The sequence below is a fragment of the Nothobranchius furzeri genome, chromosome 16, assembly GCF_043380555.1.
Source record: "Nothobranchius furzeri strain GRZ-AD chromosome 16, NfurGRZ-RIMD1, whole genome shotgun sequence".
NCBI classification, from domain to species: domain Eukaryota; kingdom Metazoa; phylum Chordata; class Actinopteri; order Cyprinodontiformes; family Nothobranchiidae; genus Nothobranchius; species Nothobranchius furzeri.
The window spans coordinates 38037551-38063879 of NC_091756.1; the positions used below are offsets into that span (position 1 = coordinate 38037551).

Below are 26329 nucleotides of genomic sequence, written 5' to 3' on the forward strand. Positions count from 1 at the left end.
ACACAACACTGTGTGTTCCCTTTAAATGAGCCTGCCTTCATACCAGCTGGGACTCACAGACTCTGCAAGTCTGAAAGACAAACAATAACTTTCTTTCCCAAGGTCCCATCTGTCTGCCTCCACAGAAGGAACTCCAGCTCGAATCAGTTGCTAAAATCAAGAATGATTTCCTAAATCAATATGAACTTCTTCTATGACTTATAATCTAGATAATCATTAAATAAACATTTGTTTATTGCTACTTATAATAATTACATTGTAATAAAATGCCTCATTAATCTGTGTTCAATAAATGTTATGTTATTTCTACCACTGTAGTGTGTTCAGCATGTTTAGATGACAGGTCCTTAACATCTGCGCTCACACAATAACAAGTACGGTTAAGTTAAACTCCAACACATAACTTGCCCTTTTAACCAGTCAGAACATCCGGTATCAAAGAAGGTGTGTTTCTGAGTTGTCATGGTAAAATCTCCCAAGCTGTCAGTCTTTGATTGGCTGTGCAAATCATAACATCAAAACCTTAAAACTGGATCTTGCTGAGTGACTCGTTAGTTCTAGAGAAAGCTTCAGACCGGCCACCTGTCGCAACCTCTTTAACCATCAAAGATTTGGCATGTCGTCAAAACCTTTTTGCACCTACAAAACTGAGACAGCAAAACAGTTCCTGCAGAACAAAGCTGATATTATTATTAGACTCCTTAAGAGTCCTCCAGGCTCACGGTTCCATCCAGCTGTCGTGACTCGAGACATCTCTGGACTGAAGTGTCGGTACCACGGTATTCTACAGCCCTCCGGAGCCAGCGGTCAGCCGACCCCTGTGACTTTCGGACCCACCAAGAGGGTCTCTCTGAAATGGGTGAAGTATACATGATAGATTGTGTCTGATGTGTTTATGAAAGATAACAACTTCAAAGTTTAGCGCAAACCAAATTCTTTTTCATCCGGAGACGGCCGCTCTCCGAGATTCGGAAGTTCTGACCTACATCACATTGACACATAGCCTTCATCACATTTAGCTCCATCCGGTCACAGAAAATGCTTAGTTCACTTATGTTATAATTGTAATAAAATAATTTCTTACTTTTATAAACCTGACTTTTCTGAATCAAAACAAAGTGTGTATAATTACTTAATAAAGCAAAAATCCTAGAATCTTCTGATTAAGCCCTATAATCTTCGGATATTTACAATAAAGATCAAGCAGGGTAATATTTTATATTTATATAGAATATCACATCTTCCTGGTCATAAGTACAAATAAATGCTACACATGATTTCATTGAAGATGTCATGCCTTAAGAAAACATCGTTTAAGCACGCAGAGGTCTGTAACCCTGGTTCTCAAATGCCCCTACAGCCCCTATCTCAGGGGTCTCCAAAATCTCAGTCAGTGCTTGTGCTCGACTCTACAATCGAGCTGAGAGATAAGTATAAATTAGGCTTTGCGTGGGGTTTCCAACAGCGCTACTCAACATGATTTGAATTGGTTCGGTCAGGCTAGACAACCTTTTCCAACAGTATAAGCCAGTGAACCTCAATAGTGGGCCCGCGGGTCGCACCCCCTCTTTGTGGCCTTGAGTCCCTGGCAGCGTAGTGTGTTACTGATGTAGCCTTTGTAACTTTGGTCCCAGCTCTTTTCAGGTCATTCACTAGGTCCCCAGTGTAGTTGTGGGAATTTTGCTCACCGTTCCTGTGATCAGTTTGACCCCATGGGGTGAGATCCTGTGTGAAGCCCCTTATCGAGGGAGATCAGCAGTGGTCTAGTTTCCATTTTTGGTTCTTTTTTAAACACAAATAAGGTTTTTCTTTACCTTGCTGACGTTTTGCTTGCGGCTGCAAACATCTTCAGAGCTGACGCTGATGGTGGCGTCACTTCCTACTCCGTTTATCCACGGGCAGCAGAGGACGTTGTCGCCCTCTGCTGTCCGCTCTCCCCTCTCTGATGATGCAGTCCCATGCACGATCCAATGAGTAAACTCCATCGTCTCTGTTCATGGTCCCACATCCACGCCTCCTTATGTCGATTATGTTTATGATCCTTGTGTTGTCCCAGTCCATTATATGGTTTTCTCTTGTGCAGTGATCTGTTACGGCCGATTTCTTTATTGTACTTTCTTCTTCTTCTTTTGCTGCTCTTGTGTGTCTTCGACTTGTTTCTTTCTCACACTCCTTTCTATGTTCTATTGTTCGTGTGTTGAGTTGGCGCCCGGTTTCTCCTATGTATGTTTTATTGCAGAGTTTGCATGGGATTTCGTAAACGACTCCACATTTAAGTCCAGCTGGTATCTTGTCTTTTGGGTGTACTAGTCTGTTTCTAACTGTTGTGTATGGTTTTGTTGGTGTGTTTATGTTGTTTTTTCATTGTTGCTGTTATTTTTTCTGTTATGCCTTTGATGTATGGTGGGATTATCACTGGTTTTGGTTCTTGTGTTTCTGGGTTTCTGGTTCTTTGCTTAGGTTGTTCTTTTCATTCTGTTTTTGTTTGTTGTTTTTCTTTGTTTATTGCCCATGTTGGGTATCTGCAGGTTTTTAAAGCGTATTGTATGTGTTTGTCCTCTTGTTTACGGGCTCTTTCTTCTGTTATCATGTTTGCTCAGTGATATAATGTTCTGATTACTAACATTTTGTGTATGGTGTATCACGTCCATAAATGCTATGCTGCCATCTGTTTCTGACTCATAAGTGAACTTTATGTTGCCTGTGTCATCAATGTTATTCAAGTGTTGTGTTAGTGTTTCTGTTTGTCCTTTTGGTATGATTTCCAGTATGTCATCTACGTAGCGTTTCCATAATTTTATTTTGCAGTTTAGGGGGGCAGTGGCTATAGCTTTTTGTTCTAGGTCTTCCATGAAAAACTCGCACAGGGTGGCTGATAATGGGTTACCCATGGCGAAGCCTTCCAGTTGTTTGTATATTGTGTTATCGTATGTGAGGTAAGTGAATCAGAATCAGAATCAGAAGTTTTTATTGCCATATCTGTGCCAGGTCACAACATTAGGAAATTGCTGCGGTATTGCTGCTAAGTGGAGTTAGGTACCAGCCCTGTGAGTTGTGCTATGTTATCTGCTGTGAGGTTTGTTCTTTTGTGTAAAGTTTTGTCCTGTCTGATTCTGTTAACTACTATGTCTATGGTTTTTTGGGTTGATGTTTTTGTGAACAAGGATGTGACGTCATTTGAGATGAGTATATCGTTATTTTCTATTGTAGTATTTTTTAGTTAGTCTTTTGCCAGTTCTATGCTATTTTTGCAGTGTTGATCTGCGTTACCTAATAACGGGCTGATTTTGCTGATTTCTTTTGCCATGTTGTATGTTGGTATACCTATGCTGTCTGCTATTGGTCTAAGTGGGGTGTTTTGTTTGTGTATTTTTGGAGTTCCGTATATTCTTGGTATTATATTTGCTGTAGGGATCCAGTGTTTGTACATTTTTTCTGTTATTTTGTCTTTTTCTTGTAGTGGCTTCAGTAATTTTTTTCATGTGTTTCTTAATGTTTTCTGTTGGGTCTTTTTAAAGTATTTTGTATGTGTTTTTGTCCTCTAACATCCGTTTCATCTGTTGTTTATATTTTTCTTTGTTTATACTTTTCTTTGTTTATACTTTTCTTTGTCCATTACTACTGTGGTTCTTCCTTTGTCTGCCAGTAGAATAATTATCTGTTCATTTTTGGATAATGCTGTCATGGCTGACTGTTCTTCTTTTGTAATATTGCTGTGTTGAATTTTGCTGTTCTTTAATATCCCAACTACATTATTTCTGAGCTCTGCTGTCTTTCCCTCATCTGTGATGTGTTGACATGCTTGTTCTGTTGCTACAATAAATTCATCATATGGTATTTTATTTGGTGTTACTGCAAAATTTAAACGTTTTTTAATATGCTTTCTTCTGCTTCTGTTAGTTTGTATTGTAAAAGGTTACATACCCATGAACTTTGTGTGGTGTTATCTTGTTTTCTTTTCTCTTTTTCTTGTTGATGAGTTTGTTTAACTTCTTTATGTGTCTTTCTTTTACTTTGTGAACTCTTTTTCCTGTTTTCCATCATGTGGCCTTCAATTTGTTCCTCCGTTTTTTTTATCAAGTTTGTAATTCCTTTTTAAGTCCAGGTGTCTTCTTTCCAGTTCATTATCCACTTGCTTCTGTTTGGTTGCAACATTTCTTATCCTTTCTTTGAGTAGTGCTCTCTGTGTTCTTTCCATTATGTTTTGTGCTGTCTTGGTCCGGATCGGTGTTTTCAGCTGTAGGCTTGTTGGTGTGATGTTTTCGTCCAGGCATCTTAAATTGAAATGAAGGTGGTTCCTAAGACGTGCACGTTTTTGGTGTAAACGTTTCAAACGGCGAAAGTCCTTTGTTCCTTGTTGTCCGTATTTTTCCTTAAACATCTTTTGTACGTTCTTTCTGTGTTTGTCTTCAAATTCCATTTTTGGTTCTTTTTTAAACACAAATAAGGTTTTTCTTTACCTTGCTGACGTTTAGTTTGCAGCTGCAAACATCTTCAGAGCTTCATTGGATCGTGCATGGGACTGCATCATCGGAGAGGGGAGAGCAGGCAGCAGAGGGCTACAACGTCCTCTGCTGCCTGCGGATAAATGGAGTAGGAAGCGACGCCACCATCAGCGTCAGCTCTGAAGATGTTTGCAGTCACAAATGAAACGTCAGCAAGGTAAAGAAAAACCTTGTTTGTGTTTAAAAAAGAACCAAATATGGAATTTGAAGACAAACACAGAAAGAGCATACAAAAGATGTTTAAAGTGGTCTAGTTTGTTTTCCACTTTCTAATAATTGCTCCCGCCACTTATTTCTTCACACCAAGCTGCTTACCTTTTGCAGATTCTGTCTTCCCAGCTTGGTGCAGTTTTTTATGGCCACCAGCCTGGCCTCTTCAGGTGCAGGAGCCAGGATCACCCAGCCCCGGTGATCAGCCCGACACCGCCCCTCCTCCTCCTCTCTTCCAGGCTGCTGAGGAGCACAGCTGAGCTGAATCTCTCTGACAACCAACACCTGGGATAAAAAGGCTGTGCCTTCAGCAGTCTGAGCAGGCAGCAGTGCGGGGATTCTGCTGTCCTCCAGGCCTCTTGTTGGTTTAAACCCCTTCGAATTGATGAGTTTTAACTTTAAAAGTTTTAACTCTGAGTTGATGAGTTTTTACTAAAAAGAAAATGGTAGAACTCTGAGTTGATCCAAAGGGATCTTTTGTTGATATCAACATAGTTGACTGATCACCGGGCTGGGTGATCCTGGCTCCTGCAACTGAAGAGGCCAGGCTGGTGGCCATAACACACGTCTACAATTTTGTTTCGGGTGTCATTTGACAGCTCTTTAGTCTTGGCAATAGTGAAGTTTGGAGTGTGACTGAAGTTGTGTACAGGTGTCTTTTATACTGACAATGACTTCCAACGGGTACCATTTATACAGGTAATGAGTGGATAACAGAGGATCCTCTTACAGATGAAGCTACAGGTCTGTGAGGGTTAGGGTTAGGGTTAGATGCATGATCTATCATTTTTGGACCAAAGTTGCAATTTCAAACTCTTTTTGTAGCACTTCTGACTTACCCAGGATCGGTTGTCAGTATTTTAAACATCAAGGGTTTTCCAATTTTGCCTGCAAGACATTCATTCCTTCTACAGACCACTGCAAATCTATTAATTAAACAAGTATTCCACACCTTTAAAAAAGATAACAAGGGGAAAATGAATAGCTTTAATGTTTTTTATGGTATGATTTCTGACTATACTGTGAATACTGTGTTCAACCTTGATTTGAAGAAAATCGTGAATCGATCTAAATTCGCAATTCCTCCTAGAAAAATCAAAACTCAATATTTTCCTATAATTGTTCAGTCCTATGTGAGAGCCAGAAATATTGCTTGCTTGTAGGACACCAAATACTTTCTTTCCACCATAATTTGCAAATAAATCATTCTAAAATCAGACAATGTGATTTTCTGGAATTTTTTTTCCCTCAATTTGTCTCCCTAAAATGCCTCCCTCAACTTTTAAAGTGGAAGAACTTGCGCAATCGGTGGCCGACTAAATCCTTTTTTGCCTCACTATACTTGATTTTAAACCTCTGGTTGGCCCAGACAGCAAGATGCACATACTACTGGTGGATTCTGCTGGGGGACAGTACAGAACAGAGTGCGGTATTTGTAGGGTACAAAAGAAATATGGCGACAAAAGAAGAGATCAGCAGCTGTGTAGTTTTGAGATCACGACAGAAAAAGAAGACACCGGTGGTATCATATATGGTACGTAAGACCCCTAACCACAGACGGCGTGACAATGGTTAGTATGTCTCGCTCGTTTTGCCAACTACCGCTACTGGTTACTCAAATATTGCCAACGGCTTGCACTAACTTCAGAGGACACTGCACAAACAACATTTCAGATAAACACAAGTTACGTGAGGAAGCCATGTTTATGCGTAATTAAAAGCAAGTATATTCTCAGCTTAAGTGTACCAAGCTGGGCCAAAAACTGGAATGTCAGCAACTGTCTGTCACTGATAGGATAGGGGGCAGAGTCACTGGTTGCTACAGAGTTTTCCGCCTGCAGCTGCCTCACTGCCGGCAGCTGTTTCCAGTTTCAGAGTCTAACAAACAGCAGTTTTCCAGTATAAATTAGAAAACCAACCCCCACTATATAGAGCTGAGTCACACCGAGCTGAGTTGAGGCATGTTCAGTAAGGAAAGGGGGCAATAGTGAGTCTGTAATTCACTAGCCCAAATAATTTAGTCCTAAACCAACCTTTACATTCCCATTCTAATCTCAACTATTCTGTTCCTTTAGCCGAGGTTATAATTTGCAAAAACCTCTACTCGTTGTCACAAGATCTAGTTTTCCTCTAAAACAAACGAAATACAAACAAATCCTGCAGAAGTATTCTCCCCTTCATCTTAAATGATGACATTTTTGCTACAGTTACCTCACAGGCGGCAGTCAGCTTGACATCAGCTCTCAGCCAACAAAACTCTTATCTGTTTGCAGCACGCGGGAAGATTCTGGGATGTTTCTTTCAGTATTTTTGTTTCTCAAAATAACCTGTCAGTTATCATGTGACACCTCAAAGGAGCTCTGACAATGAGGAGAAAAACATGAACATGTGCATTGTTTGAAGTTTTCTAGAGCTTCAACACTTTTAGGATTTACATTTATTTTCATTAGTGAGTGTTTGGCATCCTGGACGAGCCCCCAGCTTGCTACAGTTTTGCTCAAATCGGTTTTTAAGGTGGCTTGTGGATGTGTGAAGAGAGAAATGAACAAGTTAACAAGGCAGCAGCAGTGGACATCTGCCCAATGAAGTCACCACAACAGCAGATATTTAATGGCAAAAATGCATCTGGCCCAGGCATGTCTCAAGAACCAGATCTACCTTAAAACTACCTACTGACCTTTAGTGATGGGGCCATCACAGAACATAGCCCATTTACTTTTTACCATTGTCATAATTTTTTATCAATACCATTCAGATGCAAAATATATATAAAATCACAAAAACAAAAACAAATTAGCTAACAAAGCCCAGTACTAAGACAAATTTGCTAAATATCAAACATTAAGTCCTATTTCTCTGACATATGCAAATTCCCTTATGTTTAAATGTCCCTTTAGTCCCTGTTTTTGATCCAAGACTATTTAAAGGGCACCTGATGTAAGTAAGCCCATCTACAGATGTTCAGTCAGCAACTAGATGTGAGATTAAATGCAAAAGTAATTGTCTATTAAAAGCCAAAAACAGGTTCCAAAGTCCATCCCAAGAAAACCGATACGAGTTTCCCTGTGAATCAAACACCTTCCACTTTTATCCATTTTATTATTTTGACCTTTTTTTCCCCTCTGTGTGAATAACATCGACTGCTTACAGAAACAAATCTAGCAGAGCCTATTGTCTACCCCTTTAATGCCACCATAGACCTCCAACAGCTCATGCTAATTAGGCAGAGTGGAACACACTTACCCAGACAGTCTGTAGTCTGCCACTCCAGACACTGGCCATAGGGGAAGGAGATGACATACGCCGTGGAGTCCACGCAGCGCTGTGTGCTGCCACACCACATACACTCCATGGCCTGGCTGGTACAGTTGGCACAGTTTGTGTGCAGAGAGCAAGGCTTCTTGCAGGAAGAACGGCTATTCTGATTGGGGTTTCCTGCAAGACAAACAAGAACAAAATAGTGAATGGCCAAGATTGATTTAACTTTTCTCATATGCAATAATTTATCTTATGGTAGGTGCTTGCATGAGTGTCTGACCTGTTGCTTTTTCACAGATAAGCCCATGGGCAGTAGCAGTGCACGGATTGGCCTTCAGGCCCGACACCTGAGGCTCCTCCAAGTAGGCGCAAAAACCAGAGTCACTGGGCTCTCCAGGCAGCCAACGCAAGCTGCTGTTGGTGAAAGGAGACATGTCCTCCCAACCCCAGTAGGACACATTGATCTTCCTCAGGCCCACCCATGGGGACAGACGCTGTAGGAAGGCAGCAAAAATGTACACTCACAATAAAATATCAGAAATGTGGCTCCTTTTCTGTGCAGTCACGCTATTTAGAGAGAAAAATTAATGGCTCTTGCGTTTACACCTGGGAACAAAAGATGCCATTAAAAGTCTACGAAACATAATTTCACAGATATGATTACTTATTTGCCTTCAGGATTCGACTTTTAATGTAATAGGAAAATAATGTGTTGAGGCACGTCAAGGTTCTGTTTGGAACAAACAACTAAATTTACGCTAAGCAGACTGACAGCAAATTATAGTCTCATGAGCAGCAAGCATGACTGAATTGGAATCAGCAGCATTTTCCTCTGGCTGCGCAAGAATGTGCAGCTGTGAAGTCCATGAAGAGATTTACAGTGAAATTGTGAAGGTGGAAAAAGACAAATCCTAGTTGATACGCTGATGTGAAGTGAAGCAGCTAAAAATCTAAAACCTAAGCGCCTCAAATGTTGGAATATATTTGTTTTTACCATTAAAACTTTTAGAGTTTTACTCTACAATTAAAGCTCTGACTTTATAATCTTGATTGTCCAAATCACAGCCCTCACAGTAATTTTGTGTGCGACACTCAGCCATAAGCTGTTGATGCAGACTGACACTTTGTTGAAATCTTTCTTTTGTTTTTGCCGATTTTAGGTCTAAAAAATTAAGTAAATAAAAAAAAAAGATAAAGTAAAATACGAAGTATTTGTCTTTTAAAAACCACATTTTTGCTTTTATTGTAAATTCCACAGCTAAATTGATTGGTTGCAACTTCTAACTGATCAACCTACTGACAGCCTGCAGTAGATGGGTGCTATCTCATCCTTTTGAATGGCTCATTAAAACCAAACTGGAATTCCAACATTTTAGTTCAACTTTGCAGTCGTTCAAGTTCATCCTCTCATCCAAAACTGAATCTGACCTGGAACAGGGTCAGAATTAACATCAGGTGGACTCTGTCCACAACTGCCCACGGTTTGATGAAATGGTGGATTAGATCTTCGAATCACTACTGGCTCTACAGCTAAGATTTGTAAAGAAAGAAAAAAAAAATATATATATATATATATATATATAAATATATATATATACACACACACACACACACACACACACACACACACATCTTGTAGGACCTGAAAAAGGAGTGGCAGATCAGAGGAACAAGCACACTCTTTATTCCCTTTGAACCACGCATGAGTTTGCCTCTGTGTGAATTCCCAAATTCCAAAGTCTAATGTAATATATTGAAACAGAGTTTTCTACACACAAAAAAAAAAAAAAAAAACTTTGCTAGAAGCTGTCAGAGATATGGCCTGGCCCTTTTGACTGCATCTTGTGTAAAACAGAAACGCGTCCTCTTTGAAAGTGGCCTACATTAAGGCAAACGCTCTGATCAAAGCAGAAAAATAACAAGCAAATGAGACTGAGCTGTCAGGATTTGTGATACTAAAAGGGTTTAAGATGTGCCTGCAGACAATATCATGTGGCTGCGGTTTGTTGTATGAAGAAACATCAGAAATGAGAAGTGTTTACCACCGTCTCGTGCACGAGAACGAGATCACAACCTTGAGGAAAACAAACTCAGCTGGATGTAGCTAGAGTGCAAGAATTACACGAGCTAAAAGGATCGGGAGTGAACAGCTCAGGATGAACTCATCTACAAAACTTCCTGTTTTACCTTCTCTTGTTGCTGGAGCTGCTTGAGCTCCTCCAGCACAAAGTCCACTTGTTTGGAGGTGGTGAGGGAGGCAATGTTCCCGTTCAGGTTCTTGCAGTAGTGCTGGGCGTTGTCGTAGCTCTCACGGCTGGAGTTGATCCTCAGGCAAGCGTCGCCCACCTGGCTCCAACCCTCGCTGCATTGCTGGGCTGGAGGAGAGAAACAGCATAACTATGATCAGAAGAAAACAAATCTTGTGAAAAAGGCAAAGAGCATCATTTAGAAACTGGTTTCAGCTCTGAGCAAAAATACAAAACACTCAGGTTACAGTACATATGGATGTTGCTTTGTAACATGCATCCATTGGCTTTATATTTGTGTGTGTGTGTGTGTGTGTGTGTGTGTGTGTGTGTGTGTGTGTGTGTGTGTGTGTGTGTGTGTGTGTGTGTGTGTGTGAGAGAGAGAGAGAGAGAGAGAGAGAAAGAGAGAGAAAGAGAGAGAGAGAGAGAGAGAGAGAGAGAGAGAGAGAGAGAGAGAGAGAGAGAGAGAGAGAGAGAGAGAGAGAGAGAGAGAGAGAGAGAGAGAGAGAGAGAGAGAGAGAAAGAGAGAGAGAGAGAGAGAGAGATCAGTGAGTCCCTTTCAGGCGTGACAAATCCACACACACACATATATTTATTTATTTGCAGCTCCCACTGCACTCCCCCTCAGGCGACAGGTCTTCATGAGCAGAAAATTATGGACAAAGTGACAGCAGCATTTCTTCAGACTCAGCCCGGCGTCGACATCAGCAACAGGCTGGGTGGGAGGTAGTGGCTGAGAGGTAAACTAAACACACTGGCAGACCTGATAAACAACATCAGGGTGACAGCTTGAAAACACATCACTGAAAACACTCACTGCTGTCTTTTAACCGCATTATCATCACGTGTAATTACGTGAGCCAAAGCCTGACGAAGAAATTCACAGAATCTCTGTCTAAATACCCCCTTCAGCTTTAGATGTCTATAGATCTATTCATTACAGACATCACAACAATCTATAGGGGCTGTTAAAGCTACAAAGAGCTCACTTTTTGTGTCTACGCTTGACATCTAAAACACCATTTCACACAAATCAAATGATCTTTGTTTGAACACACCCACATCTTATGAAAGTGAGTAAAAACCAGGACGCTTTAGGAAAAACGTGTGTGTTCGTGTGCTTTATGGTCCGTCAGTCAGCTTACCAGGCAACGCCAGGCACTGGGAGTGATTCTGGTCCCACTGACAGTTTAGATTCAGGGAGCAGCTCTTGCAGTTGGCAAGCTTGCTGCACACCTGCTCGTTCCGCACCGGACACTCCGTGAAGTTCTTCACATTCTAGAACAAGGGGGGAAAAAAAGGCTGTGGGAAAAGAAGCTTTAATTTCAAGATGAATGGGACTTGGTCTGCCTCTCTGCTTCCAGCAAAAACAACCTGCGAGAATGGTTAAGGAAATGTGCATGATAAACGTGCAATAATAGATGAGATCTGAAGGGCTCTGCTGCCCCCTGTTGGTACACTCACAGATGTGCAGTTGCTAGCTGCAGCGATGCACTTCTTGTCGTCACACCACTGACAGCCTTTGGTGTTTGCTGTGCAGCTGCCACAGTCAGAGAACCTGTAACACCACTCATCCATCGTCACTGTAAAACAGACAGAACAGCTCATTAACATGGAGAAAAATGAGAAAGTAAGGATGCACCTGGTTAAAACACAACATGAGGTGCAGGTAAAAAAAAAAAAAAAAAAAGAAGAAAATGAAGTGCTTTAGGTAAACAGAAATGATCTCACCAGCTTTAGAAGGGCAGAATGAGGCAGGTGCGAGGCTGCCGTTAGTGGTGCTGGGCTCCCAGGGGAGACAGCGACCTCTGCTCCAGATGCAGCGAACCCCCGGCCCAGCCTTCACGCAGCCCTCCTCGGTCAGGAAGGCCTGGCAGCTGGGGGGTCGGTACACTAGCACGTCATTGAGCAGCACACTGGAAAAGCCTCCAAACACATACATGGACCTGAAAAAGACAATAAAAAAGTCTCAAATAAAACAAACAACAGAATAGAATGTCCCATTATTGTCCCACAGTGAGCATTTTTGTGTCGCAGCAGCAATCACATTCACAGTAGGAGCAAAAATGTGAGTAAAAAATTAAGAATAAATTAAGACTAAGGCGTAAACAGCAAGAAAACAAATGCTAAACTACTTCAAAGATTCTAAATACTCAAAGATTTATAAATCCAAATACTGAATACACAACATAAAAGACAAAAATACAGTGTGTTTACAGGGAATGAAAAATGGTGCAAATGCACCAACGGTTGGTCACAGGTAGAATAACTGGAACTACAAATCACAAAAGCAGCTGAGTGAAGGGATGCAAGACATTGTTTACTGGTTTTGTTTACTGGAGAACGACCTTAATGAGTACATTAAGCAAACCTATAATAACCCAAGCAGAGCACCATTGTTAAAATGAGGTGACTCACAAGATAAACGAGTTTGTTATGGCCTTCTCATGAGCCAGAATGACTGCACTTCTTTATCTCTCATGTAGTGTAGTACGGTGGAACGGGGTAAGAACACGAGACAAAGTGGAGAAAGGGCTTTCGCATGATGCTGCTGATATTCCAATCACAAGGGAGGTCACATACATGCGATGGAGCTGAGGAAAGGCATTCTTATACCCATGTAGATATTTGCAAACGGTGGAGAGATCTACAAACTCTACACTGTTATCATCATCAGTCTTTTTGAATTCTCTCTCCAACATTATTTTTGCAACAAGAATCTCATTGGAAAGTTTGTCACTTCCTGTCATTTTCTGCAGAAGCCTTAACATGTCAGGATCCAGAAGAGAGGGAGACTGAGGTTGAAGGCAGTTAACTGCTTTCATGAGATGGAGATTGCTTTTGGAGAATCTTGTCTCCATCTCTACAATGACCATGTCCAAAATGTTGGGAAGAGCTCTCTTCAGAGCCTGGCTAGGAGTTGTGGAGTCTTCTGCGTGGCCCACAGTGGACATTACAACACTACCTGTTAGCAGTGAGCTTGTTTTTTTTTTCTTTATCTTTTAGCAGCTGGTGCAGGTGTGCTGGTCAATGTCTCACTTTCCTCCTCTCTCGTCTGCCTCAAAGCCTGCAGAGATGCACTGACTACTTCTGAAGCACAGCACAGGTCAACAGAGACTGCAGCATAGAACTTGCAGACTTCAAGGAGCCCAGAACCTTTAGGAGGAAATTGTGCCTCCTTAACATCATCAACAGTCCTGATGCCTCTGTACAGATATCAACAGCAGCAGCGCTGTCCTCTGTAACCTCTGACAGGATACTCATAACAGCATCCTGATTCTCCACAAGGCACTTGGTCACATCATGGTGGCTTGTCCACCTGATCTCCAACAGTCGTTTCAGGGCGGGAACGTCATAGTTCTGTGATTCATAATGATGGTGGGAAAATGAGTGGAGAGATCCTGAAAGATCAAAAAAGGTTTTTTTGCACATGGCTCTGCCTGCATAGCATGGACCACTGCCAAGTGCAGCTGGTGGTTGTAGCAGTGGATGTAGGGAATATCCTTCCCTACCTTCTTCTGCAGTAAGGCCTGAACCCCACCCCTGACCCTACTCATGACAGAAGCTCCATCATAGCACTGACTGATCATTTTAGCTGCACTGTAGTCAGTCAGAGAGATGCTCAAGAATTTGGGTGATAATAAATTCGGCATCTAACTGACCGAGGTCAAGCAGACCGATCAGGTGTTCTTCTGGAATGCCATTACAGACAAATCTAACTATGACTGACTGATTCTCCACCTTGCATCTATCCCCAGTTCCATCACTTTTAATGCAAAACCCAGCATAATCTGCTTTGTCATAATTATCTTTGATCTTTTTTAATACCATATTTGCCAGTTTTTCAATCATTTCATTTTGTATGTTGTGAGACGTGTATTTTGCATTTTCTGGGATGTGCTTGTTTATTTAATTTAATTTGAAGTCTTTGGCCAGTGTGTAGTCGACCATTTTTAAGAACAGTCCTGCAGAGAAATCATCACCACTGGAGCTTTCCACACTGGTTCATTTACTGCTAGGAAATGAACTACTTCTCCATTCGTTTTTACGTAGTATGTTTTTCTCGATTTGAGTGGGACTTATTAAATTACCCATTGTTTCCCCTGTGGCCACTCTTTGGGACATTTCAGACCAGGCTTTTTCATTTTTTATGTGGCATTGACTTGATGCATGCTTTGTGAATCCCTTGTCCTTTTCCAGTGCTGTTTTCCAATTATTAAATCCTTGTTTTGTGAAAGCCAAATCCCTATCATTGTTCCCCCCAAACTTACGACATGGGAAACAAAAGCACGCATCCAGCTTTACTGAATATTCCAGCCATGGTCTCCCACGATACCAGGCAGGGCAAAATGAGTGCATGTTCTTCCCAAAATGGCGCTTTGGGAAAACAAGAGCGGTGGGTTGGGACGGTGCGCTACTGTTCAGGCCGGTGTCACCCACAGCGACGGCTGGGTTGGTAGCGACGGGGACAGCAGGAGGGGCTGCGGTGCTTGTGCAACACTAGTGCCCTAACACGAGGGTTGTGGCGAGTTGAGAAGCAGCAGCCGACCCCTTTTTCATCAAATCTTTTCAAATTTGGGATTTCTACATGTCATTGCATTTGGGGGGCAGTCACTATTTTTGGGGGGGCTTTGCCCCTCCTTGCTCATGCCTACATCCGGGCCCGACTTCAAAACTTTGAAAGATTACTTTCTCATGTTCAGGAAATTTTAAGTCTTGCAAGATGAACAAATCCTACTTTTTCCATCTTTTACTTCTTTTTAAAACACAGAAAGGTTTTATTTACCTGCAACGTTTCGTCAGCCTGACGAAGTTTGCAGCCGCAAACGAAACGTTGCAGGTAAAAACCTTTCTGTGTTTTAAAAAGAACTAAAAGATGGAATTAGAATTTCAACACAGCAAGACCACACCAAAGATGTTTAAAGAAAAATCCTACTTTTCTTTTTGAAATTCCTGCAGGTGAAATATGACTTACAACTCTTATTTCTCATGTGAGAGTAAACATCACAACAAAAGACAGAATTTCAGCATCCATTTCTGGCCTAAAAGGCCCGGCTCTGGTTTGCTCTGCTCAAAGCAAAACCAGAAGTTTCTGACACAAACCTAATCTCCAAAGATGGGTCAAGGCCGCTCATGCTTTGCCCTTATCTAAACTGTTTCTACTTTCCACAAACTGTGTTTAAAGTTAGTCTAGTTTTAATTTGTTTAAACTTTTAAAACTTGACTCTCTTTCTTTTGTCTCTGAGTTAATACAAAGTGGTTACATAATCCCTGCAATAAAAAGTTCTAATCTTCTGGTTTAAATTACCCAAAGATCCATAAGATTGATTTCATAGTTCCTATGGAATCTCACATTTTATGGTTCATTAAATAATATGTAAATGTAATCGTTACACTCTCCAGTTTGTTACAACTGTTATTACTGTCAGGTTCTTTAGTCCAGTCTTGCAGGTGTCACCAGGTGTTGGTGTGACACGTCAGCTGAAGACGAGGACCTCACAGAAGTTGCTAGACTTACCCGTTGCTAACGACAGCGGAGTGACCAAAGCGGTTGACATCCCTGTGCAGATCTGGCTTGGGCAGGACTCTCCACTCATCACAGGCTATGAAACAACAGCCATGTTTAATTATTGTTTTACTTATATCAAACATTCTGATTATCTAATAAATAAATGATTACAAATAATTTCATTCTGACAAAAATGACCTTGATAAACTTAATGGATTAATATTTGGTAAATAACATTAATAAATTATTACATTTCACCAGAAAGGAGCAAAGAGCATTAGTAAACACCAACATATGCTCCTACCGATATCGTAGGCGAGAAAATCGGCAGAAAAGCACTTGGCCCCGTTGCTGAGTGACGTGTCGTTGTGTGTGTTGCCACCAAAGAAGAGCAGAGTGCCACTGAGGAGCACGGCTGAATGTAAGTACCGTGGAAAGCTGCTTTCTCTCAGAATGAACCTGGCAAATTTGCATGACAAGTGTGTCAGGGACAGCTGGAGAAAAAAGCCACACACAGTTTGTAGAGCATAATGCATGGTGAGAGCAGCACACGAGTCTGGTGATTTACCACGTCCGCGTGTTCATGTCGTATCTGTAGAGGTCGTCAACAAGGCCATATTTGTTGGCTGGCAGAGCTTTGTAGCCCCCATGGATGTAGATGCTGCCGCTGGCGCTGTCGTATGTGCTGCTGTGGCCGTATCCTCCCTGAGGAATGGCACCTTTTGTCTCAGGCACCAACCATATGTTAGACTCTAACAACAGAGCACACATGGACAGCTTTCACAAACAAGAAGACACTCCCTTTGCTTAAAGTTTTCATCCAACTCTGTAATGTAAAAATGTCATGAAGCGTTTAAGACTTTGCCAACACCTCACATGGTTTACACCAACAGGAGCTTTGCACTAAAGTCCTTCAAAATGAGGCAAAATTTGCAGAAATAATTAGAAATTTCACATTGAGGCTTTTTTCCAGGTGTTTTAAACAAATGGTTATATTTGAAAGGTGCATTTGGTAAGAATGGCATCGTGTGCCAGTTAGGGATCGCACCAGAAGATTCTAGATGACAGTACACAGTGGATAAAAAGTAGCTTGAGATATTTTCTGAGCCACAATTTTTTTTTTTATTATTCCCCATTGGCATTGTTGGCTCAACGTTAGCCTCTAGCCTTCTTTACTTGATATTAGAGTAAAACAAAAGGTTGCCGAGGCTTCTTAGGGGTACTAGAAATAACTTCTGGGCTACTTCTGTAAGTGGCGTTGATTCGGTCTACAACATTGCTGCTCTTTGACAGTTAATTACAAATGCCGGCACTGGGTTTGTGTTTGGCAACTCAGCACTCTCAAATATGATTGGCTCTGGAACCAGGAAGTATGGAGGTGGGACGGATTGTAAACAAATACTACGTCCCTCTTAAGCTTACAGAGAAAGAAATCTGTTTCAAAGTAACCTTCCTTCCAATTTGATTGAGACATTTGACTGTTTGTGATTATTTCTAGAGGACGGCCGATATATTAAAATTTTTTCTATAGCAGCCAAAAATACTTTCAAAAGACGATAAAAAAAAAAAATCAGGCACCTGTGTGGCCAACTGCCACCACTACTAGACTGGAGAAAGGACCCGAAGGACCCCAACACACCTTTTTTTTTTTATGTTTTGAGTTTGTTTTATATTTGAAGTCAAATAAATATTAAGAGATTTATTGACTTATTAAATTTATATCGCACACAGTGAGAGTTTAGTTATCTTTCAGAATCAATATGCTGATAAAACGTAAATATATCGGCTTTAGATATCGGCAACAAAAATTCTTGAAAAATCGGTATCGGCCTTTAAAAAACACATATTGGTCGGACTCTAATTACCTTTAAGTCAACTTTAGTAAGCAAATGTCCCTGAGTTACAACCAATTTACCGTTACAAGCACTCTAACAAAAATCCAAGCAGTTACAAAACCAGGTAAATACAACAATAAAATGTACGCATTTTCAAGAGGTTCATACACCCCTAAGGCCCAAGTTAAATAATTATTCCGACTATTTAGCTAAACTAAAAACAGCAAACTTTAAGTTGACTATATTCATTAGATTTTAAAGATGAAGCATAATGATTATTTCTTGTAATTAGTTTAGGAAATTGAGCTCAATCGTGTCATTAGAGGTATTTAATCCGTCCTACATTTGGCCAAAAACTCCACTTAAATAGGAAAAAAACTGAACCACACTTGTGTCATTTTTTTCATAAAAATTGAAACGTTTCAGATTTAAATTATTCAAACCCTTATATCTGATGGAAAATGGCTAACTAGTGATTTAAAAGCTGTTTTCAAGTTCATCCATTTTCATCAGACAGATAGATGGACAGATGTTCTCAGGTTTACTGACACTGTACTTTCGAACAATTTATTTTATGTACTGGGGACAAAAAATGAGCTCAGCGTTAAATTTAAAATTTCACCCCAACAATTGGTGCAAAGACATGATTGAGTTAACGTGACGCCAGAATCGTGCCTTATTCACTTCTATGAAATTGAACTAAGTTACTTCTGTATTAACATCATGTCTAGATGTGCGTTTCTAAAACTAATTTTCTGACAAAATCCCACAGAGGAAGCTACAGACTAAAGGCTGTAACTCACTCAAGTTGTACTCTTGAACGTTGCTGATGTAGCTGTAGATGGGGGAGTAGCCAAAGATGACCAGCATGATGGTCTCGCCGCTGCTCAGCTGGACGCAGTGAGCCGTGTGTCCCTCCACAGCATAGATCTGAGCTTGAGCCGGCGAGCCAACGACGGGGGTTCTCCGCTGCCACGTGCGACTGGGTATGTTAAACACCCACAGCTCCTCTGTCACGTTCCCCCAGCTGGCCTCTAGTTTCCCACCGAACATATAGATATCATCCTGAGGAGAGATTAGTCTGTTACAGAGGCATGCTGCGGGACAAAAGCTGATTCATCAACTTGGTGTTCAGTTCATTACGCCACATATTATAAATCATCAGCTAAATTTGCTCAAAGGTACAAAAGTTTTCTAAGCAGGCAGTGAGAGAATAAGCCTTTAGTTAGCCGTGTTTCTACTAATGACAGCAGATTTATTCACTTCAGTTTATGTAGTGGATGGTATTCATCCTGCTCTTTTATTTATAAAGCTGATAAATCACTTTATTTTCTTTTATTGGAAGGATTTTTGTTGAGACTTTCCTATTAAACCACTTTATATAGTACATGTAATGCTCGTGCTCATAAATGATGATTAAAGCTCAAACAGATCATGTGAAATAAATGGAGAGTTTTGATTTTGATCAGATTAATGTATGAAGAAAAGCAATAAAATGTGTGTTTTCCTAAAAACATTTACTATCATTTGAGTTTTGTCTCAATAGATACAAATATTAGTAATTACTTCAACAGTTAATATATTTTTGAAAAGTCTTCCTGCTGCAACTGCAGCTGACACCACTGCTAATCACTCTTCATTAATACTATTGTTGTTAGCTTCAGGTTAAAACTTTGAATTTAATAATCTACCGGAGCAGCATTTTAATATTTTTGCAGCAAATCACAATTTCTGCAGAAGAATTTTCTACTGTTTATGGCTCAGGAAGCAGAGAACATCTTTGAGGCAGAAAAAGGCGTCCTTACACCAAACTCTCCATAGATATTGAAACTACGACCTGAGCATATTAAGACTGGATTGTACCCACAATGTTTGACTTTGAACTCAGATGAAATTCTAATTTATATTCTGTTGCACCAAAGGTGAGACCTAGCTAAGATTGAATAAATGTTAAACCTGTCTTTTAAGATCAGTTTAAACCAACTTTACATGTAATAATATCTGTTGCAGCAGAGCTTTAAACCCAGTTTAAACTGTAATCTAGAATTAACGTTAAACTGATACTTGAGGTTGAACCTCTCTGGTGTTTCTTCCATCTTACTGAGCTAACCAGCCACACCTACAGGATCACACAACCCACAGAATGAGACTGTTGTCCAAGTTTAGATGGAGATATTCAGGACCAATTGAGAGTTAAGACTTATCTCAACATGTTATTGTGTTTATTGCTCACAGAGGAGCTAGTGCTGCACCTCAAAAAGGTTGTCGGGCTTGATGTGAGGGAGCCCTCTTGGCTAAAGCACTGCCGTTGTATGTTTATGTTTATTTATTTGGCAGACGCTTTTGTTCAAAGTGGCATGCAATTGTTAACCTATAGGGCATGTTATGATCGATGGGGGAAACCTGAGTAATCATGTTTCCTAAAAAGAACTACAACCCGAAAAAACGGCAACCCCGAGCATATTACATACTAAAGTAACTTCTGTAATTTATTTAGACACACCAGAATCTTCTATGTGAACGTCCAGCCAATCACGTAGTGTGACATCATCGGCAGGTGCAAATCCCAGAGCCCATCTGGAACCTACACCATCATTAACTGTTTAATTAGCCTTCATAATTAATAATATTGTATATTTCATGAGCCAGATTAAATGATCTCGTGGGCCGGATGTGGCCCAGGAGCCACCACTTGGCAATCACTAAAACTGAATATTTAAAAACTTATTTTTTCATCAAGGTTTATGTTTTATGTTTTTTGGGGGGGTGTCTTAATTCCTCAAATAACACTAGTTGTGGCTCATTGATGACTACAGTTGCTAGAGGAAATGACCCATTTTCTCCTTAAATTTTTTGAAACTCCTGTTTTGTGACATAGACTTTTCTCAGCAGCTAATTCTTCCTCACACCCATCTGCCGTAGGGTTTAGTGTCTCTGTGCTCAGATAGATTTGGGTTTGTCTGCGAGTTAGTGTGTGTGTGTGTGTGTGTGCGTGCGTGCGTGCGCGTGTGTGTGTGTGTGTGTGTGTGTGTGTGTGTGTGTGTGTGTGTGTGTGTGTGTGTGTGCGTGTGTGTACCTGGTAGGCAGAAAGTGAGTGGCCATATCTTGGCACAGGGCCACTACTGATAGGAACGGTGTTCCAAACGCCGCTCTCTAGGTTGTAGCTGCAGGAAACAGGAGGGGAAAAAACATCACAGTTCAAATCCATACCTCCTTGAAATGACACGCTGAACATATTTATAAAACACACAAAGCAGGGACTCACTTCATCCCTCTGTGACTGGATGTTTCCTACATGGTCTGCTGAGTTAATTACAGCAAATAAACGATAGCACGGCCCGTTGCGCCTCAAGCTACATTTCAGTTTTCCTGTCTCAAACAAAGCTTTTGTTAAGCTGCAGCCTCTGCACAGTGCTGAGCACACACAACTTGCAGTTTGTAAAAACAGGACCACCTGGTCACATCAACACTCAGTTATTTATACAAGATTCTGTTGGAGCATCAGAATTATCCCATCTGGTGATGAACACACTGAGCAGAGAGAGAAAGCTCGTCTGAGCAAAAGCAGGACTTGTGTTTACTCTTACTTTTATTCAAATTAAGCAAAAATCACCACATTCTAAATCCTTTTCCTCATTAGTGTCTAAACCTCTACAATCCAAAAATGTTGGCTCGCACGCCGTCTCACGTTTGGAATGGTTCTGTGCTAATTGTCTGGCGACACTAGTAGTGTTTTACAGAAAAAGTCACAACAATCAGCAGCAACACCCAGATGACTGAAAGGATAACAAGCGGGTTGAGGAAATCCTCGTCCAAACCAGATGATGCTAGCAGCTGGTTCTGTTTGATTGTGTCGCACACTTAACAAGCTCAGCGTCTTGCATCGGTCAGCTGGTTTCCCTCAGTCTGATCACGTTATTACAGGTTTGCAGGAGTTGTTTTTATGTAAAACTCATTGTAAAAAAGGGTTTTACATTCAGCTGAAGGAAGAAATTAAGAAAACTTTTCATGTGTGTTCTATTGATCCAAATTCTTTTAACACCTTCTAATTTCAGAAATCATTTCACATCAAACCATATTAGGATGTCCTTTCATTTTTAGATGGAGTTTGTTTTATATGTTGTATTTGTTGCTTAAATTGATCTGTATGTGGAAAATTCCAGCTGAAAGATTATCTATATGTAATGAATAAAAAGGGTCAATTTTCACCATCGAATTGACACAGCATAACCTTTCATGCACGCCAGAACTGCAAAGTCAAAGTTACGGCAGCTGGAGGATTCAGACGCACAAATCATCCTTTTGTTCACTCATTGTTCTTCAACGCAGACATAAATAAACTGTCGTGGTCTCACCAGACACAAAAGTCTTATCTCAGACTGCTGGATACCTCACTCTGAATAAAAAGTGAACTTTTACAACTTATAAGTTAAATAATCATATGTGATTAATGAACAAGATGTTTGAATCATCTGTGCTTAAATCAATGAATTTTAAATGAATATTGTTCTTACAATGATCCATTTATATCACAAATCAGTATGTGTTCGATTTAACAAGTTCATCATTATCTACATTCATACACATCTTCATAAGATACAAATTAAGGTTAAGGTTCATCTCACATTTTGTATCTGAAGGAAGATGTGGCTTTCTGAGGAATGTTTTGGTAAAGCCTTCCACACATGGCACGTTCAGATTTGCCAGAATGGCCGGAAATCATAACATTGTGGTTTAATAAAACAGGATTTAATTCCCGCTTAATTCAGTTTCCAGCTGACCCCCGATTAGGCCAAACTGGGAAAGAAGCCTCTTTTGAAATCATCTTCTTTGACCTTAAGTCAAAACCTTTCTGCGACGCTGCAAGTGATTACAGACACAACAGCTCTTTTCAGAGCTACTTCAACTCAGACATCCACCTTGGACACCTAACCTGCAGACCCCGGGTTGCATCTCATGGCCGGGGAAGCTGAACTCAAGAGGAAGATACTAATCTCTGAGTATTGTGGTTTTGATGTCCGGTGACCTCACCACTCTGACCGCAACCCTCCAGACCGCCGGGAGCAACTCATACCAGGGTATCGTATGCCTGCATCCTGGTGTCTGATGAGGTTTATAAATAAACAACTCTCTAGTTTATAACAAACAACAAATTACGTAAAAACAACAAAATCTTACATTGCCAAAACTGGCTTTACTGAATTTATACACCAAGATTCCAATTCTATTCATAAAAGACAGTCAAGGTTCTTCTGTTTATCGCTGCATGACTAAAAACAAAAATTATAAATCGTTTTAAACGAAGAGCTTTTTAGCACGAGTAACAGACACAGATGCTGCTAAATCAAAGCAGATTAAACGTGACTTACTTAAGGATCATCTGGAACGAGCTGTAGTTAAACGTGTATCCACCCACCACCCACATGACCTTTTCCTGCACCACGGCCTTGTGGGAAGCTCTGGCGAGGGAGGTGCCAAAGGGCTTGACGCTGGGCAGGACCCAGAAGGACTCGGTTGAAGGTACAGTTAGTGTGCAATCTGGGCCTGCAGAAACAAGAAGTGAGAGCATTACAATTGGAAATGAAACCAGTACAAAAGCAATAGAGCAATTTTTTAAACACAAGCAGCTGAATTTTCTTGTTTTTATAAAGCATTCAGTAGTGACTTAAAAACAATGTTCCTACTTTAGCTAAAACGACAAAAAGGATAATGAAGCATCTCTGAAAGCCGTGGAGGACAGCATGCATCCGCTAAAGCGTCTGTCATGTTTCATCATGCAAAAGCATTAGTTTCCTCCAGCTGGAAACCAAAATAAGGCACAGACATATTGAAACATCACCAGTCTGTATTACAGTGAGACTTAACACAACACAGATGTTTGAGCTTGCCTGATAACACCCTCTTCATTATGTCATCATCATCATCATCATCATCATCACGGGAGAGGTGATGTTCTCATAAAGACTGGCTACAGAAGTGTTGCAAACACATTCTAAGATTCTTCTACAGCCAGCCATAATATTATCACCACCAGCTAAATTTTGAGTAATTCCTCCTTTTCTTTACAAAACAATAAAACAACTATCGCCAAAGAGGTATGGGCTTCACTAGACCACTTAAAGGATCCAGATAATGCTATTTTAAACCTTTGAGGGCAAATAAAGCATTACCCTTGGCACTAATGAGATGTGTATTGTCTTAAATATGAGTTATTTTTGTCGGGCTGAATTTATACCTGGAAATGTTTCAGTGAAACTCCGCCCATCCCCACTCCGACAAAACACACCTACAACACTGTCTGCTGTTGTATCGGTCTTGGCAATCCAGCTGTTTAAGCGCCTGCCTTTTGTCTCGTTTTATCATGTACTGACACCGGTTCGACTCCCGGTGTCTGCAGTAAGTTATTTAGCCAGCTGAAGCAGATTTCATTTAGTTTTATTGATTATTTTCTGCAAAATATGTTGTGTCTCTAAAGATCTTTGAATTGGGTAATTTCCTAACATTTTTGTGGATTTACTCTGCTCACCTCACATGGACTCACACTGGCTAAATAAACAATGGGAAAAAAAACAGACCAGTCCTTATATTTTACACAATTTACCAATAAAGGGTTGAAAACATAATACTGGCACGTGTAGTAAAAAAGAAGGAAAAAATGTTGCTGCTGTGACCGAGAGGTGAACCTGCGCAAAACTACATGTCAGTCTGGAACTCCAACCACTGGACCACCAAGTCTTTTACAAAACAATGGTCGCCTAACACACATATCCTGTGCAGGTCATTACATGTGTCTTTGTAGACAGGATGCATGGTTTATATGGTGTTTTGTCCCCGATGCAGAAGTATTTTGTCAGAATATCCAGGTTTCAGAACCAAGACCAGACCAGCTTCAGAGAGAGGAGAAATGCCTGATGGTGCAAGTGGTTTTCATTCAGGCGTTTTCAGATTTTTACTCTACAAGTAAAACTCTACATTGGCAACTGATACAGGAAAATGCATAAATGCAGCCAAAATCAGGTTTGGGGGTGGTTTTCATGAGGAAATAACATCACATGGTAAAAAGCTCTAAAGTGGATTTTCCATGATATGGCCCCTTTAAAGTTTGCTGAGGCGTTTTGTAATAAATTGTCTTTTTTCCTAACCTGTCCATGTTCACAAAATATAGAATACTTATTTCTATCCAGAAGATCTGCTGAAAAAGCTTTTCATACATCTCTATATATCTCTGCTGGCTGCTACAGGTCCTTCTCAAAAAATTAGCACATTGTGATAAAGTTCATTACTTTCTGTAATGTACTGAAAAACATTAGACTTTCATACATATTAGATTCAAAAGTAGTTCAAGCCTTTTACTGTTTCTAATATTGATGATTTTGGCATGCAGCTCATGAAAACCCAAAATTCCTATCTCAAATGATTAGCATTTTTCATACGACCAATAAAAGAAAAATGTTTTTAATACAAAAAAAAGTCAACCTTCAAATAATTATGTTCAGTTATGCACTCAATACTTGGTCGGGAATCCTTTTGCAGAAATGACTGCTTCAGTGTGGCGTGGCATGGAGGCCATCAGCCTGTGGCACTGCTCAGGAGTTATGGAGGCCCTGGTACTTTAAGACAGAGAAGAAATTATCTCTGTCTGGCCCCAAAACAATTTCTTATCTGAATCTGGTGCCCTTGAGCCTGTGAGGCTGAAACGAACATTTTGGCATTTCCCTCTGCCCAGTCTTCCTCCAGACTCTGGCACCTTGATTTCCGAATGACATGCAAAAGTTGCTGTCATACGAAAAAAGTACTTTGGACCACTGAGCAACAGTCCAGTGCTGCTTCCCTGTAGCCCAGGTCCGGCGCTTCTGCTGCTGTTTCTGGTTCAACAGTGGCTTGACCTGGGGAATGCGGCACCTGTAGCCCATTTCCTGCACACGCCTGTACACGGTAGCTCTGGATGTTTCTACTCCAGACTCAGTTCACTGCTTCCGCAGGTCCCCCAAGGTTTGGAATTGGTCCTTCTCCACAATCTTCCTCATGGTCCGGTCACCTCTTCTCGTTGTGCAGCGTTTTCTGCCACACTTTTTCCTTCCCACTGTAACGATGGGTCGTTTACATCTTACTTATGAATCATAAAATGTAAGATTCCATAGAGATATGAAATATCAATCTGATGGATCTTTGAATATTTTAACCAGAAGATCAGAACTTTTTATTGCAGGGATTACGTGACACTTCGTATTATCTCTGAGGAAAGAGAGAGAGTCAGGTTTATAATAGTGAAGAAATGTATTTCTACACAATTTAAACAAGACTAACTTTAACACTCTGTGTACTGATGGACTAGGTGGAATGAGAAGTGAGATGATGGTGTATGTGTGGAATGTTGCTATCAGAACCAGCGGATCCGGAGAAGCATTTAGTTCTGAGTGGGAGTGAATGTTTCGCTCTAAACTATAGTTGAAGATTTATAACATGCATGAGACGCCATCTGTCGGTCTACGTACCCCAGGGGAAGCCTCCGTTTAGATCCAGAATGTCGAGGTCCTCTTGGACCCTCCTTGGAACCGAAGCCGGTAGAAAAGCAGCGGTGCAGACCAAACTAGTCTGGGAATGCTTCCAGGCCACAACAGGTTCATTGGCGTCAGCGAGACCCTGAAGGGGTCGTGAAGTTCAGCTTTTATTCTGAAGGAGCCGTTGCGGTCAGGTGTAACTTGTTACAGATTTTATCCAGCTTGTCGAGGTTCTTTTGGCTGAAGAGGAAGTCCGGATGGTCTG

The 26329-nt window shown here is 40.8% G+C and overlaps 1 protein-coding gene across 1 annotated transcript in view; it reads right to left on the reverse strand.

Moving 5' to 3' along the window:
• Window positions 1-26329, reverse strand: part of atrnl1b (attractin-like 1b) — a 120123-nt gene that overhangs the window by 84819 nt on the left and 8975 nt on the right. The window contains exons 6-17 of the mRNA XM_015963142.3: window positions 22933-23107; window positions 20640-20727; window positions 18367-18628; window positions 16297-16480; window positions 16033-16187; window positions 15738-15822; window positions 11951-12165; window positions 11684-11802; window positions 11365-11497; window positions 10161-10348; window positions 8254-8467; window positions 7959-8150 (exon numbers count right to left, since the gene is read on the reverse strand). Coding sequence (XP_015818628.3) covers window positions 7959-8150; window positions 8254-8467; window positions 10161-10348; window positions 11365-11497; window positions 11684-11802; window positions 11951-12165; window positions 15738-15822; window positions 16033-16187; window positions 16297-16480; window positions 18367-18628; window positions 20640-20727; window positions 22933-23107 — 2010 coding nt within the window. The remainder of the gene's footprint in view (window positions 1-7958; window positions 8151-8253; window positions 8468-10160; window positions 10349-11364; window positions 11498-11683; window positions 11803-11950; window positions 12166-15737; window positions 15823-16032; window positions 16188-16296; window positions 16481-18366; window positions 18629-20639; window positions 20728-22932; window positions 23108-26329) is intronic.